Source organism: Macaca thibetana, chromosome 3 (assembly GCF_024542745.1).
Source record: "Macaca thibetana thibetana isolate TM-01 chromosome 3, ASM2454274v1, whole genome shotgun sequence".
In the NCBI taxonomy this organism is placed as follows: Eukaryota; Metazoa; Chordata; class Mammalia; order Primates; family Cercopithecidae; genus Macaca; species Macaca thibetana.
In genome coordinates, this window is record NC_065580.1 from 99,480,836 (window position 1) to 99,497,554 (window position 16,719).

At 39.2% G+C, this 16,719-nt stretch overlaps 1 protein-coding gene across 7 annotated transcripts in view; it reads right to left on the minus strand.

Annotated features, from left to right (window-relative positions):
* Window positions 1-1,511: 1,511 nt before the first annotated feature.
* Window positions 1,512-16,719, minus strand: part of CPVL (carboxypeptidase vitellogenic like) — a 205,656-nt gene continuing 190,448 nt past the window's right edge. For all 7 annotated transcript variants that reach the window (XM_050783202.1, XM_050783200.1, XM_050783205.1 and 4 more), the window contains one exon: window positions 1,512-1,759. In XM_050783202.1, the coding sequence (XP_050639159.1) occupies window positions 1,649-1,759 (111 nt within the window). In that variant the 3' untranslated portion in view covers window positions 1,512-1,648. The remainder of the gene's footprint in view (window positions 1,760-16,719) is intronic.

Consider the following 16,719-nt stretch of genomic DNA (forward strand, 5'->3'; position numbering starts at 1 on the left):
TGTCTCCTTCTTTGGCCCCAGCTGGGAATGTGTATGCTGGGCAACTGAAATTTTTTGCCACTCTGTACATGACCTCAAAAGAGCAAGTGTATTGATATTGGGGTTACAAATACATTTTTTAGCAAGTAGACTTCATTTGCAAACATAGAATTCTTGAATAATGAGGATCGACTGGGTCATCTCATAGTACCCTTGTAAATAGGTACTACCCTAGTGACATGTGAACCCAAAAGAACCTCAGAAGTCTCTTCTTCTGGCTACCTTCCTTGGATTTGGGAGGCTGGTATGGTGAAGTGACTTCTCCTAAAACGTCCAGCGCATGTGTGATCCATATGAAACTAAACCTAGGTCTCCCAGCCAGTCAGTGCCCTTTCCAGTACATAGTTATGGGACATGGGACCAAATACAGCTAATTTAACTTGCAGATGGGACTCCATGGAAAACTTCTTGCATCCTACCCTGCCCCAGTTTATTCTCTGCAATAATTAAAATCTGCTTTTGATCAGAATATTTGATTTAATGACTTCTAGGACATGGGTACAATGAACACTTTAAAAAGGAAGATCACAAACCTGAATGAAATCAGGCACAAAATGAGAAATTAAAGGAATAAACTCCATAAAATATTTGCCGCAAGAACAGGCTTTGACTTTTTAAATTTAATTCTCCACTGAGCCAATTCATAGATGGCTAATATGAGAAGGAAGTGATGTGGGAAAATCCACACATCTTGTAGAATTTAAAAGAGATGAGAGCACATGATGCATAAATCGAAAAGATGTGCCAGGATGTGATATTTTAGTTAGAAAACTGCTAATGAATGTATATTTATAAAGGTATATATTGATGCCAGCTTATCTTAATTTTTTTGATATTCTAACAATGATACAAAATTAGGTTGTTCTTTATTTGGGGAAAAGAAGTAGAGAATTTGGAGCCCAAATTAAAATGGCTCTTATAACTAATGTTGTAGCCTGCAGGCTCTTTGAGAAGTGTGTACACCTCAAACTCAAAGAAGGAAAAAGAAAACGAAAAGGCAAAGATTAAGTTGGTTCTCTGCATAAGAGCCTCTGCTTATCAAGAATTGGTTCATCATTACTTTTATATATAAGATTTTTATTTCAAAGAATTCGTTTGTTCTAAGACTTTATACATTTGAGAATCTTTTCCCCAAAACGATTATAGCTTCATCCATTTATCTGGGATGATAAATGAGTGATTCTTATCCAATAATATTTCCAAACACCTTCATATGCATGGCATGCCAAACTTCCGTTATTGGCAGAAAAAGATGCTGTTACAGCTTTGTTTGTTACAACTGCACTTTTCACTTACTCTTAGAAGAAACTAAAAATTCCTATTCAAGACCCTAAATTTTCATTTATACCTCTTGTCTCAGTGTCACATCATCCATTCCTTTCATCCTTTAAGTTAAATCCTGTAAATCTTACTCATGTACTCATGTTAATTTTATAATAAACCATCTCCCCCAAAAAACAAAAGCTCACTTGTTTCAAGGATACTTTTTATTGATGAAAAAATCTTGCAGATATGAAAAGATAATTTTCTTATTCCTATGACATTTTCTGTTTTTACAATTTTCTTTTCAGCAATGAAAACCTCTGATGTTCTCTTTTGGGAAGGTAGTTTATCCAACATAAGGATCCCATCCTCTTCCATAAATGAATCGATTAATCATGTCAAAAGCTCTCAGAGGCTGGTCATAGGGTAAAATATGTCCTCCACCTCGAATAATTACCTTAAAAAGAAAAAGAACGGAAATTTAGAGAAATGGATATTCTAAATACATGAAAAGTTTTCATTCAGATTAAACTCTATTTAAAACTCACATGAAATACAGAACATACTCTCCCAAAGCATGCCTTTGGATAGGCTTTAATAATAGGCATGTTAAGGTAGAAAAGTTTTAAAACTTAGTTAATTTTACGCAAAGTTGTGTTCATTTCTCATGAGTGTAAAAATTGAAAATTATTCCTTGTCTTTTTCCTCTTGAGAGTGATCTGCCTGCTCCCCACAGTTGGGAGTGCTGGGCTGCAGGTGTTACCTGGTGAGGCCCACCTCCAGGCCACTACTTCTGGGGTATGTCAGGTCTGCCTGCAATGGGGTGAATTGTCTACTTAATTCCACCCTTCAATTAGCCAGCCCAATTGTCCCTCACACTGAGCCATACCTTCCATCTTAGCCTTTATCAGTAATAAAGCGGAAATTTTGGTTCTCAAAAAAAATAAAGAAACCAAAACATCCTTGATGGAGGCAGGAGGATGACCTGAGCCCAGAAGTTGGAGGCTGCAGTGAGCTAGGATTATGCCACATGCACTGCACTGCAGCCTGGGTGACAGAATGAGACCCCATCTCTAAAAAAAAAAAAAACCTTGACACTTGAAATAAAAGAAAGTCATGTTTTGAGCAGCATAGAGTTAGAACATTCTTTTTTTTTTTCTAATATTAGATTATAAAATATTTTAAAACATAGCAAATTTGAAAACAATTCATATAGTGATGATTTTGAGTCTCTCCTGAACATTCACTTTACTTGCTTTCTCACATAAGGGTGCCTCTCTCCATCCCACACCCATCCATTAATCCATCTTATCTTTCTGACACATCTCAAAGTGGGCACATAGCGCACTTCCCCCAAACACTTCAGCATCACATTATTCGTCAGAGTTCAATATGTGTTTACAGATTTTCTTCTTTTGAGTGAAGACACAATGAAATGCACTAGTCTTAAGTGTAGACTCACCACTTCTGACAAATGCATACACCTACGTAACTCAAGCCCTTGTTGGGTGATATAAAGCATTCCTAAAACATCTCTAATGACAAGTTCAAATCAACAAAAGGGGACTGGTCTCTGTACTCATTAAGCCTCTAGCATCAGCTAATATTCCAAGTAGAGGGAAACGGGAAGCTGTCATGATTCAATGCCAGAAGGGCAAGGACTGACACTGAGGGTTGGGAAGTTACATGCAGGAGAGGTCAGCCTGGCCTGAGATATCTTGTTCCATATGTGGAGAATGCACAGGAGGTACCAGAGAACGAAGTGAATAAACATATGCAAAAAGGGCATCACTTTCAGTAACTTCTAGCTGCTGAATCACAATCAGCAATTAAACGTCACTTTCACAAGGCCCTTCCTAAGAGGTTGGGTTCTTTTACTTGTCTCAATCTGAAGGAAACTGAGGCAGAAAAAGTATATTTGCATAGTGCATTTATTATATTGAAAATCTGCCCCTACCTCCCAACACATTCCATCTTACAACCTTGATGTGCGGTAAGTAGGATTAACACTATTAGATGATACTTACCTTGCAGCTCGCAGCTATACAAACTGTGCACTGCACAACTGCAGGGAGCACCATTCACATGAGCATTGAGATGACTGAGCTATTTGGAATCATTTAGTAGCTTGTCCAAGTCACACAACTGTAAGTGAGATAACTAGCTAGAACCCTGACTTCTGAAGCAAACACCGGTGTGGTGTTTTTAATCAAATCCTAGTACTCACACAATCATTCCTTATCTTTGAACTGGACTTCGCAGCTTAGTCATGGAACATTTTTATTCACCTCTCAATAGCCCTCTGAGGTTTATTGATGAAACAAAAAATCTTGCAGATATAAACAGATAATTTTCTATATTTTTGTATTTCACATATTACAGTGAGGGAGGTAGATCTCATTTGCAGATGTGGGACCAGACTTAACTCTTTCACATGCAAATGTGAAACTTTTGTGTTTTGCTGCAGTTGATCAAAGGTCATGTGTGCCTCACTGCAATGACAGCGAAACCCATCGACCATTTGTGTACAAGCTTGCAACTGGAAACCCAACATGTCCACTTTTTATCACAAACTGAAAGTAAACATGTGTGACAAGAACCCCTTCATAGCACTCTAGAGGGAAACTTTTGCCGCCCCGCAATCCCAGGCTAGACATTTCTTCCTGCAGATTTTCATCTGTATCTCTGGCCCTGGCAGGAATCTGATGAGTGATTTCTGTGTGGCTTCAGCTCAGCTGAGGACACTTAACAAAGTCCTATGTGTGACAAAACCCAGCTGCTTCAACTGGAAATGAGTTTGGCAGCAATGGTCCGGAACAGCAATAAATTGAATATCCGAGAGCTAAAGGTCATCCTGCCCCCAGAACCAGTGCTGCAGCTGACAAAGGATAAACAAAGGATAGCACAGTGCTTCACAGCCCGGGCTCAGAAGTCAGAGTGCAGGAGCATGGCGAGAGGCACTGCACATTGTGTGACCTTGGGCAAGGAACTTAACCTCACTGAGCCTCAGGTTCCTTTACTTTACAATTGGGAAACAAGTATTACCTCACAGGGTAGTTGTGAGTTGTGTGAGGAGTTAGTGGAATAACGTCCCTGGAATATTTAGTACAGTGCCCGACCTGGGATGGTCTTCAGTAAATATTGGTCATTTTCAGTATTCTTCCAACACTTATCTATATTCAAAATCCAAAATCAAAATGCCTATATCAGGAGGATCGCTTGAGTGCAGGAGTTTGAGGCTGCAGTGAGCTGACTGAGCCACTGCACTCCAGCCTGGGCAACAAAAGGAGATCCCATCTCTAAGTATAAATCAATAAATATATATGTATCTATGCCTATGTGAACCTAACTACCCTAGAACATGGTGTTCCTACATTTTCATAAAAAACCCTTGGTTTAAAAAGGTTGTTTAAAACAATGGTTCTTGGCTGGATGCAGTGGCTCACGCCTATAATCCCAACACTTTGGGAGGCTGAGGTGGGTGGATCATTTGAAGTCAGGAGTTTGAAACCAGCCTGGCCAAGATAGCGAAACCCCGTCTCTACTAAAAATTAAAAAAAAAAAAAAATTAGCCAGGTGTGGTGATGCGTGCCTGTAATCCCAACCACTGGGGAGGCTGAGGCAGGAGAATCACTTGAACCCAGGAGTCAGAGGTTACAGTGAGCCAAGATGGCACCACTGCACACCAGCCTGTGCGACAGAGCGAGACTCCACCTCAAAAACAAACAAAAAAAACAAAACAATGGCTCTCAGACTTGAACGTGCATAAAAATACCTGCGCTCATTAAAAGAGATCGTGAGGCATCACCTCCAGACTTTCCAGTTCTGAAGGTCCAGGACAGGGCCTAAGAATTTGCATATCTAACAATTCCAAAGCAATGCTGATGCTGTTGTTCCATCTACTTGTTGAGAACTACTGTTGATAATTTTTTCTATTCTGTGGCAAACCAGGGAATTCTCTGTTTACATCAAGGTAATTTCATTAACACCTACTCATGAATACAAGTAGAAATCTGTTTAATACCTACTCGTGACCTCACTTCCTGGGCATCCAGTCTCCTGGTATTTATTCACACACATGCACACTCACACACACCTTCCCTGTCCATAATTATCAAGTGGTGAAGGAGAGCTGAAGGGGTCAGGTGTTCTTACTCTTCCTCTCAGTGACCTACCTGACCCTGGTCCAATTTCTGAGCTGCCATGTGTAATGACCCAATGACATTGTAAATTGTGTCATTAAGATTGGGGGAAAAGAAAGCTCGTTAAGGAACAAAGGTTGTTTCACATGCCACAAAATTCCCAAACAAAACATATTCTCTCAAGCAGATTCACATATAGCATTTTACTGATATTAACTTCAAAAATAAATATATTTTTGAGTGTGGAAAAATAAACCACTTTGTCATTTATAGTTAAGCCACTCAGCATTCACAAATCAAAGATACAGATCACTCGGCAGCTTTTAGAGGTGAGTAACAAAATGTGGCGGGGCTGTAATTACATATTTAAATGTGACAAGATTAATCTCAGGGCTCCCTGAATAGAGCTGTCTATTTTGGGTGCCTCCACACTATAGCTGCAGCCTCTAACCTCATGTGTTCCAGATGTTCCAGGGGGTCACAAGTGTGTCATGAATTTCAACAGGGTTATACAAACACTTTAAAGCTTCATTCCACTTTATTTTTTAGAAAACGATATAATTCTCCATGGAACTAGAAACACAGACCTGCCAGTAAAGGTTTCCCAGTTATGCCTGTTTAGATGACAGAAAAGAGAGGGAAGTTCACAGTGGGCTTGTTGATGTAGATGTGTCAGGGGAAGCTTCTTGGGGGTCTTGAAGGAGATCACTGGACGGAGAATGCTGGGTAGGGTAGGGGTGGAGGGATCACCGCAGATAGAGGAAACTGCGTGGAAATGCAGGGGGGCGTGGAAATGTGGGGGGCGTGAAACTGTGGGCACGTGCAGCAAGGGATCACCGCAGACAGAGGAAACTGCGTGGAAATGCAGGGGCCGTGAAGCTGCGGGCACGTGCAGCAGTCTGTGTGTCCTCCCATTCGTGCGGGAATAGAGGGAAACAGAAGAGACAGATGAATAGGCAGACACTAGCGGGACCATGTGATGCCCCAAGTGACATGCTGGGATGAGTGGACCTTATCCTGTCGGGCTTTAAAAGCAACTGTGGTAAAATACACTTAACATAAAATTACCACTTTAACAATTTGGTAGCATTTAGTATATTCACACTATCTAGTTGCAGAATATTTTCATCACCCCAAAGGAAACCCATATACATCAGTAATCACTTCCCACTCCCCTCTCCCCAACAGCCCCTGGCAACCATTAATCTGCTTTCTGTCTCTGTAGACTTGCCTATTCTGGATATATCCTAGACGGTTTTAAGCAGGGTAGTGACGTGCTTATGTTTGCATTGTAGAAAAATGACTTAATGTCTAAGGAGGAGGCTAATTTGGAAGGGAGTGATACTGGCACAAGGAGGCAAATTAGGAGACTACCAAATCAGGTGAGAGGATGTGGGCTCATGGGAGAGACGGGGAGAAGGGGAAGGAGAAGAGGTGAGGTGGAACCAACAAAATCAGTGATTAATCCGATATAAAGATTAAGTGAGACTTTCTCTATCCATCCCCAACACATGCCCCGCATTTCAGGCTTCTGACATGGGCCAATTTGCAAAGGTGGTGCTACTCACCAGGAAAGAGAAAAGAGCCACATGGGAGCTGCAAGTTTGGGAGGCAGAATATGCAGGATTGGTTTATTGTTTCTGCTTCCCAGTATAGAATGATGCATACCCTCAAGAGAATCTTGCTTGTTGTGGTTTCTGATTTACATGGAAGTTCTTTTCACTACTTTTATTCCATTCCACATTTACTAAATCTTATATTTTAGTTTGCTTTCAGACGCTAACTATAAGTAGAAATAAAGTAAACAGCATTCAAATAAAAATATATTGAAAAGGAACTTAGGAATGAGAATAAAAAACAAGCCAAAGCTTGTTAGCAGACACTTCCTAACAAAGAATGCAATAAGTCACTTTTGAAAGAATGAAAAACCAGAGCAGAGATCAAGGCTGGGAGTTGCTTCAACAGCACTCAGGGAAACGATTCTTGAGGTCTCCCACTGTGCATTTCCGGTGTAGCAAATGGTTATTATTGAACAGAAGGAGAAAAGGAGCTTCTAAGTGCTTCAGGAGACCCACATGGATCCATCATAATGATATACATTCCTAGTGCAGTTAAAACCTTTGGTACTCCTTTACAGCATCCCCAAGGGGTTTCCTATGTACACCATCTTAAACAGTTGCAACAATACTGTTTGTAATTTAGGACTTCCGCTTCTGACTGTGACACAATAGCTTGTATCAAACCAACCTCATTCCATAGAAAACAATATAAGCTGAATTAAAAAGAAAATAAGCTCTTTAGAGGTATCAGAGAGCAACCAACCCTCGAGAGAGGCCACAATCATAGAGAAAAGAGAATCACAAGGAGGATAACCTAACATTTTGTGCTGCTTTTCCCTTTGGGAAATTCACCAGTTTTAAAGCTTCTCTGACCAAGACGCCAAGTCAAAAGTGGCAGATAAGAGAATGAAAAGCTCATTAGTCTTATGGTGCTTGAGAGACCAAAAAACAAAAACAAAGAAAACCCCAAAAGAAAGAACAACGACGACAAAAATTGGAGTTGTAAAAGCCTGTCAAGGAGGGACAGCACTGGTAAGCACTACAGGCTTTCCATTAGTTCCATGAAAGACAATGCCTTGGAAGTAATGAAAAACCAGAAACACGTTAGTCCTCAAAAACCTTGAAATCAAGCACTGAATCAATCATCTCAATCCCAGACTGAATCAAGGTGATAATGCCTCTACTCTGCCTGCCTTCTAGAAAACATTGAATCCTTTTGGAAGAAAAATAACACTTTTCTTCATATATTTTTTGTACATTTTCTTCAACATTTAATAAAATTTAGTAGGCATGACAAAGAACAAGAGCAAATGACTAAAATTTAAGGAGAAAAAAAGATAACAGAGACCACAAGTGATCCAGATATTAGAGTTACCAGGTACACATTTTAAAGTAACTGTGAACAAAATATGCAAGATGTTAGGTACAGAAAAATGATTCACAAGAGAATTAGAATATATAAAAGTGAATCAAATGGAAGTTCTTTAAAAAGTTATTCATTCATTGTTCATTGAAATTAAGAACTCAATCGATGTTTTAGCAATAGATTAGGCATGGTAGAAGAAACACTATATGAACTGGAAGTTAGGTCAGTAGAGGATATCCAAAATGAAGCATGGAGAATAAAGGTATGGAAAATACAAAAAAAAAAAAGTAAGGAAGAAATGGGGCAAAAGAAATAAATAGTAACATTCAGCGATATTGACTGAAAATGTTCCAAAATTGACAAAAGTTACCAAGCCAGTTTTGAGAAGCTCTATGAATCCTAGATAGAATAAACACAAAGCAAACTAACTACATCATAGTACACATAATAGTATATTAGTAATAGTATATTATACTATAGTATATGTATGTGCATACACACAGAATAGTATTTTGCTAAAACCAAAGACAGAGAAAATCTTGAAAGCTGTCATAGAAAAGGAAACAGTACTTTCAGTACCTTCAAAGAAGCAAGAAAGCTGACTACTGAACAGAAACAATGAAAGCTGGAAGGCAGTGAAATAATATCTTGAAAGTTTTGAAATAAAATATCTGCCAACCTTGGACTTCTATAGAAATGAAGACCTTGTAAAGATATTTTCAAGGAAAGAAAAAACTGGAAAACGTTTTTGTTAGCAGACCTGCACTAAAAGAAGTATGAAAGACTGTTCTTCAGACAGAAGGAAAATTGTCCGTAATGGAAACATGAAAATGCAGAGGAGAATGAATGGCAGCTGAGAATTTACATATGTGAACAGAAGTAAGGAGTATCAATAATTAATAATGTCGTCTGGAGTTTGAACTATGCAGAAGTTTTTCAAAAGACAGTATTTGCACAAAGATGGTGTAAAGTGAGTTAAAGTGTTGTAAGGCAGCAGTCTCCAACCTTTTTGGCAACAGGGACCAATTTTGTGGGAGACAGTTTTTCTATGCACAGGGGTGGGGAGTGGGGGATGGTTTGGGGATGGCACTGTTCACCTCAGATCATCAGGCATTAGATTCTCATGAGGAGCACACAACCTAGATCCTTCACATGCGCAGTTCACAATAGGGGTCTCCTCTTACGAGAATCTAATGCCGCCACTGATTTGACAGGAGGTGGAGCTCAGACAGTAATGCTTGCCTGCACTCACCTCCTGCTGTGTGGCCTGCTTCCTAAAAGGTCACAAAGAGGTACCAGTCTGTGATCCAGAGATTGGGGGCCCCTGTTGTAAGATACACTTTTATATCTGGACAATGGTAAATGTATTGACTCAAAACTGACTTTCTTAAACCAGGATATATGTCATAATCTCTACATAAACATAAAGGATAGATAAAATAATCTATTATTATCAAGTTAATAGTGGTCAAAGGGGAGGGCAGTATGACTTCCAAATAACAGATCGGATAAAAGGATGAGAGTAAGTGGAAGAGGCATTACTGCATGATATGGGAAACAGACTTCTGACAATCAGGGTACTCAAATGAGAAGAAATCTTGTGGTCAAATAATACGTTCCTTCCTTTTAGAGAGATACAGAATGAACACCTGAGAGGTGAAGACTGTTCAGTCAAATCTGTTAGCCTTCACCAGATCAGTCAGACGTGCTTTGAATGTGTCTATTAAAAAAAAAAAAAGTCATGGAAAATTTTCTCTATACTGACTCCAAGAATTTCTGTGTTAACTTCAGCAAGGTTGGGATGAATGATTAAAGTTGAAGCTTTCTCTTTCCTTGGTCATTATAGTTAATGAAAATCTAAAAGCAGAGTACAGGATAGTAGGAAGCCATTTGGCCTGATGGCATGGACTTGGGATTTGGCAGCTCTAGGTTTGAGCCCAGTTCTGAGACCTTGGCATAATGACTGAACTATCTCTATTTTCTCATTTGTAAAATAGGGATAAGAATTTTGGTGACCACTTGTCCCATTGTGCCTAGGGCCAAAAGGTTTCTGGGAACATAGGGCTTTGAGTGCTAAAAGTAAAAAAGGGTCAGACAATATGGAATGGTTGCTCACTCTATGAATATTTAACTTTTTGTAAGGATTCAGAGACAATACCTATAAAATGATGCAGGGCACCCGGTCTACAAATATGTCTTTCTTTTCTTTTCTTTTTTTTTTTTTTTTTGAGACAGGGTCTCACTCTGTGGCCCAGGCTGGAGTGCAGTGGTGTGATCCTGGCTCCCTGCAGCCTCCGCTTGCTGAGTTCAAGTGATTCTTGTGCCTCAGCCTCCCGAGTAGCTGGGACTACAGGCATATGCTACTACACCTGGCTAAGTTTTTGTATTTTCAGTAGAAACGGGGTTTCAGGCTGGTCTCAAACTCCTGGGCTCAAGGGATCCTCCTGCCTTGGCCTCCCAAAGTGCTGGGATTACCCATTGCGCCTGGCCCATTTACAAATAGGTCTTAAGTTTGTACCATGTGCCAGAGTATTAGAAAGATAACAGGACTCAACCAATGGTCACTCTACTACTATTATCTGAGTTTTTATGACCAACAGAATATTTTTTTTCCCTTTAAGAAGCGGAGTAAGAGCAGAAGTTACAACACTAATAAATATAACTTCATTACTTTTTCAGAAAAAAGGATTATAATACAGTCTTCAGAAGCGGAAATGTTTCTTTTCCAGGCTTCTTTGATTTCCCTTTTATGAATCCTCCCTTTCCTTGGAAAAGGCCCCAATTAAATTAATGAAGCAGCTTGAATGTGAAAGCAAACCTCTGTCATTGCACTCAACTGTGTCTGCAGTGAGTTTTATCCCTGCCAATGCCATGATCCATCCCATTCTTTCCCTCCATCTCCTCTCCCCTTTCACCACATGCAATGCCAAACACCCTCTTCTTCCTACACAGAAATGCCAGGAAAGCAAGACCTTACTTGTCTTAGCAGAATGGCAAAAAACTGTTCCATCTTTTTCCCTTTTTGGAACCCACTTTACCACATAGGACTTGATGCAATTAAAAAGTAATCAAGATTTCCCATCCTCATTCTCTCCTTCCCTGTCCAGTTTTTATATTTGATATCCACAAGAGGATAAAAAGCACAATCCAGTTCATTATTTACACTTACTCAATATCTAGCTTTATGATCTACATTTGTAGTTTTCTTTTGGAAGAGAGAATAAGAGTGGGGGAGGAAGGGGCAGAGGTTATAGCAGTAAATGCTCTCGCCAGGAGTGTTGCAAGGACTTAGATCCTGACTCATCATCTTCTGTGTACCATGGAAACAAGAGCCAGCTAACCTGCTAAAGATTTACTTCCTACGCAAGACAGTTTTAGCAGCAGTGTGCAGGTACTCCCTGTCACTGGATCAGGAGAGCCAATTGTGCACATTGCTGCCCGACTCCATGTTTAGTGGTATGAAGTTGGTAGCTTGAAATTGGCTGTGTGAGAGTATTTACACTATGGAAATTGGCAAACACTACAAATCGGTGCCCTCTCTCCTCAGTTTCCCCTCAGACTCCTGGTTCTCTGACATTTTGGCTGTCCTGGGGAAAGAGGAAACATGCTGGCATTCTTCTTCTTTCCAAGGTGAACTTAAGGAACATCCACCTATCGTAAATTACAAGGTCTAAAACTTCTTTGAAACCTTGGGTCCAGAAATCAGATGAGCCAAACTTCAAAAATTTGCAGAAAAGTGAGAAAGGCCTGTCACTTGTTTCCATTTCTGCCTACCCTCACTGAGTTCTAGCATAACTGACAATGATAGAATTTCAAGGCCATGCTACAACATCTACAAGACGCTTCCATTTATATCAGAACACCGTGAGATGCTCCAGAGCTGATCTGTTTAGGACAACTCCAGACCAGACAGGTATCTGGATTCAACTATGTTCTCAACCCACAGCCTAAGGGGACCCCAGAACCCCTAAATGTCTCTAGGTTCTGGGAATTTAGAATACAGAGCATGCCAAATAGCATGATATTTTCATGATGCCATTTGTTACAATAAAACAAGGTACACAGTTGTTACTGCCAACCCCAAAGCTGTACAAGGCAAAAGTACTGCTTTAGTCTAATTGACAATGTAGCACTATGTTAACACAATTTTTCTCATCCCTCTATTTCTCTACGCCACTCCATCATCCGCCTTATTTGTTTATTTCTTGCTTTGTTTAACATCCCCACAAGTGATTTTGTGAGTCTTTGGTTACACTTCAAATTAAAACAACAAAAAGTTACTGTTTAAAAAGCAAACCCCAATTCCCTAGTTGTTCCTCAAATATCATTCTCCATGTGTGGATAATACTCTAAAATATAGACTTCTTAGTATTTATCCTCTTTCCATTTAATGAAACGGTTCTCTGTTAAATTTCAATAGATGATTAAAAACCACTCAACAGCCAAGAGAAAGTTATGGATTGTTGCCTAGCTGTTATACCTCAATAAACAGATTTGCTAGCCAATTTATATTTTAAATAATGCAATAAATTAGCTCCCAGAGTACTAACTAAGTGCATATTTGGGTAGCTTAATTTAGAAGCATTCTTCTTATGCTAATCGGTCCTCTCTAATGAAATAGAACCACATGCACTAAGAAGACTCTTGGCAAATAATCAGAGTCAAATTGGGAGTTGCTATTGTTTATTATTTCCTTTGTCTTCAGGAAGCAAGCTGTGTGGTTTTTAAGAGAAGGGGAAAAAACAAAAACCAGGAATTCAATTATTTTTAAAGGAGAGGATGCTCTAGTCAGCACTGAGGTAATGAAATTTCTACAACTCTTATAAATTCGTGTCCCAGAATATTTCTCATTTTTTCTCCCATGCAACACAGAAAGGAAATAGTCTTTAGCTGACATAAACAATGCAGGCTTCAGTTTGAAGGGTATTGTTTTGAACTGTTCATTATCTCAGCACGTCTACTCTGTTTCCTCCAAGACACTTTGGTGTGTACAATTGGTGAACAATCATAGCACTTCTTGAGAGATGTAGTATTAAAACACACACACACACACACACACACACACACACGGTCAGAGGCAAAGGAGAGGGGCATGGGAATGAGGGGGAGGCTGATTTGATTTTAATTCACCGAACATTTACTCAGTGCCATGAACTGTGCTAAGGGTATGCTACAAAAATAAATGAGTAAAATAAATTATTCCTGTCCTCAAGGAACTCAGCATCCAGCAAAGGAGGAAGGCAATTAACGAGTTGAAGTGTGAAACCCCAGTGTAGTACATACAATCGAAGATGTACGTAGATGGAGAGAGTTGCCGAGAAGGAGGTATTCTGGGGAAGGATCAAGTACACCAAGATTGCCAAGATTGAAAGGCAAATGGGAGTTTTCCAGGTGTGTTAGAGGAGTAGAAAGGGCCTTATAAGGCAAGAGGAGGGAATCCCATGTGAATTTCTGGGTGCGTGTTTGGGGGATGATGTGGTATTTTGTTTTTTAACATTTTAATTGCAAAGGAGGGAGAGGGTAAGAGTTAAGGTTGGGAAAGGAAACAGAGGCCAGATCAAATCTTTTCATTAATCCAGGTAGAGTTTGGACTTTATCCTGCAGGTATCAGAGTTAGTGAGCAGTTTTAAACAAGGAAAAAAACCACAATTAAACTTGCATTTTGGAAAAAGCACAGAGAGGAGGGCAGATTGGTGAGGAAGGAGATCAGTTAAGACCAGCCAAGTGGGCTATTGGAAAAGGAAAAAAAGTTTAAACAACAATTTAAAACAGTCATTCAGAGTGTTCTTGAATAGCATCTTAAAACTTTTAAAATACCACAAGGCAAAAACTTGCATTTTGAAATTTATAATGTGGGATAGCCCTCATGTTTCTTTTAATGTCCACAAAATGCTCACTAGTTTTATTGGTTTATATAATGCAGTGTTTTTCTTTTTAGCTAGTTCTTGTGGTTTCTATGCTGAGCACTAGGAAATGAATAAAATCAGGCCAGCAAGGATGTCATAAAGCAGATGTGAGAAGTGCTAGCTAAGGAACTGGGTGGGTAATATTTGCCAATTACTACTATTCTTCATTTTCTGGTAAGACTCACAGCAAAGCAACTCGACAAAGTAACTCTCTACCTTGTTGTTTCCATGGAAAAATGATGGAAGTGAGAGGAATTCTGTGAGAAAAAGATTCATTTTCTCCCTGTGTTTTGGGGATTGCTGGCGAACCCAAGGCATAAGCTGAAATCTGTTGATTTTATTTACTTGCTGCTTCTTCCTGAGCCACTGTTGGCAGAGTTGAATTGAAAAGGTGCTAAGGGAATAACTTTCTGATTTTTTTTTTTGAGCTGGATAGTTTGCTAGCCAACCTTAGCACAGGACACCCAGGAAGAAAAACGGACTTGGATGTAAAATGTCCACTCCACCTTCACTGTGTGTGTGTATGCCAGAGTCCTTTAATTTGATGGCATTCAAAAAAAAAAAAAAAAAAAACCAAAAAAACAGGAGACAGTCATGGAAAGAGAATATAAGCCATGACTTTTAGACATGAGAAAGGACAGTAAGCCTTCCTTTAATTTAACAAGCTCCAGTGAAAGAACTAGAGGCAAGTCCAAGTGTTTGCTGAGATTATGGAATGATCAGAACTCTTATACTTTACTGCCAAGAATAATCAATTTGGAAAAACAGTTTGACATTATCTAGTGAGGCTGACACAGGCACAAGGAGATATGTGCAAAAATGTCCATAGCAGCACTATCTGTAGAAGCAAAATACTGAAAACAACCCAAATGTCCATCAGCAATGGAATGGGTGAATAATACTTATATGATGGAATACTATGCAGCAATGAAAAGAATAAGACACAATTGAGCATATCAACATGGGTGAATCTCACATGCAGTGCTGAATAGCAAAAGTATGTTTTTGCAAAATACATACAAAATAATTCCTTTTCTATAAAATTAAACATGAAAAATAAAATATTATATATGGATATGTACATCTGCAGTAAAACTATTAACAAAGCAAAAAGAAAGGGGATGAGAAAAGCAAAATTCAGGACAGTAGTCTACCTCCAGGGGTAATTGGGAAGGGCAATGTTGTATTTTTTAAACTGGCTGGTGAGTGCAAAAGTGTTCATTTATCACTGTTTTATCTTGCACAGCACTGTAAATATTCTTTGGTATGTATTCAATTTTAAATTTAAAAAAAGAAAAGAAAAACCACCTGCTGATGCTACCATCCTTGCAAAAATGAATCTTTAGGAAATTTAACATGTTCTCTGCTGTGCTTTTTTCTTCTCCCCTGCACAGAGATGATGAGATTGGCCCCATGTCTGAAAAACAGTATGTGGGGAAGGCATGGAGAAGCAATTGAACTGAAACAAAGTCAAAAGTGGGAAGTTCCCCTCTGGCAAGCAGCTCTAAGATGACAGAGCTGGTGCCAGAATCTAAACCTTGGGACTCTGGTTGCTGTATAAAAAAATAAATATTAGAAACAAAAATAAATACCCACATCTCCATGCTGGACGGCAGAAGAGCAATAAGTTGCCAAATATTTGGGTTTGTTTTGATAGTTTTTTACTCTCTAAATGTAAGCTCCTATATTTCCTGTCTTCCATATGTTAGAAGCTCAGTACAAACAGGAGAAAAAGAAAAAAAAGCTGGATGCGCCTCGTTTGTTGTCAACAGGGATGTTTCAGATTATCGTTAAACTAGAAGGGATTCAATACTTTAGAAACAACTCATTACTCAACTCAGCCATTTTTATTTCCTATTAGGCTATCATATAGCAAAATGTCCAACACTGCCCCATCCCTTTCTGCTACTACTACCTTTTGACAAGACAGTCTCTTTGTTACAGTCAGGTTAAAACTGGATACAACTGTGGTAGTTTCAGGCCTATCTGACAGACAATATTGAACTCATTTCATCATCTGAAACTTTAATACAAAATGTCTTATAAGGACTCTATGAACAGAGCGAGAGCTTCTTGCCCTGTGAAAATAGATTAATGCTAAGAGAGCTCCCTAATGGCAATAGAAACCAACATTTATTTTATGCTTATTAGGTGCCAGGTAGAGAGAGGGTCAAGTAATGTATAAGCATTATCTCAATGCATCCTAATAATGAGCCCTCCTGTGGGAGTGGTGGGTGATAACATTATCCCAATTTCACAGGTGAGGGGGTTCTTGGAGAGGTTAAGTAACTTGCCCAAGGTCATATGGTACAGCAGGGATCTATTCCAAGTCTAACACAGTATCCATTCTCTTAATCCCTATATTAGAACATCACTTGGATATGGTAACAGAAGTAGTTAGAATTGCCAGTGTAATCAACTAGAAACAAAATTCAAGCCTACTT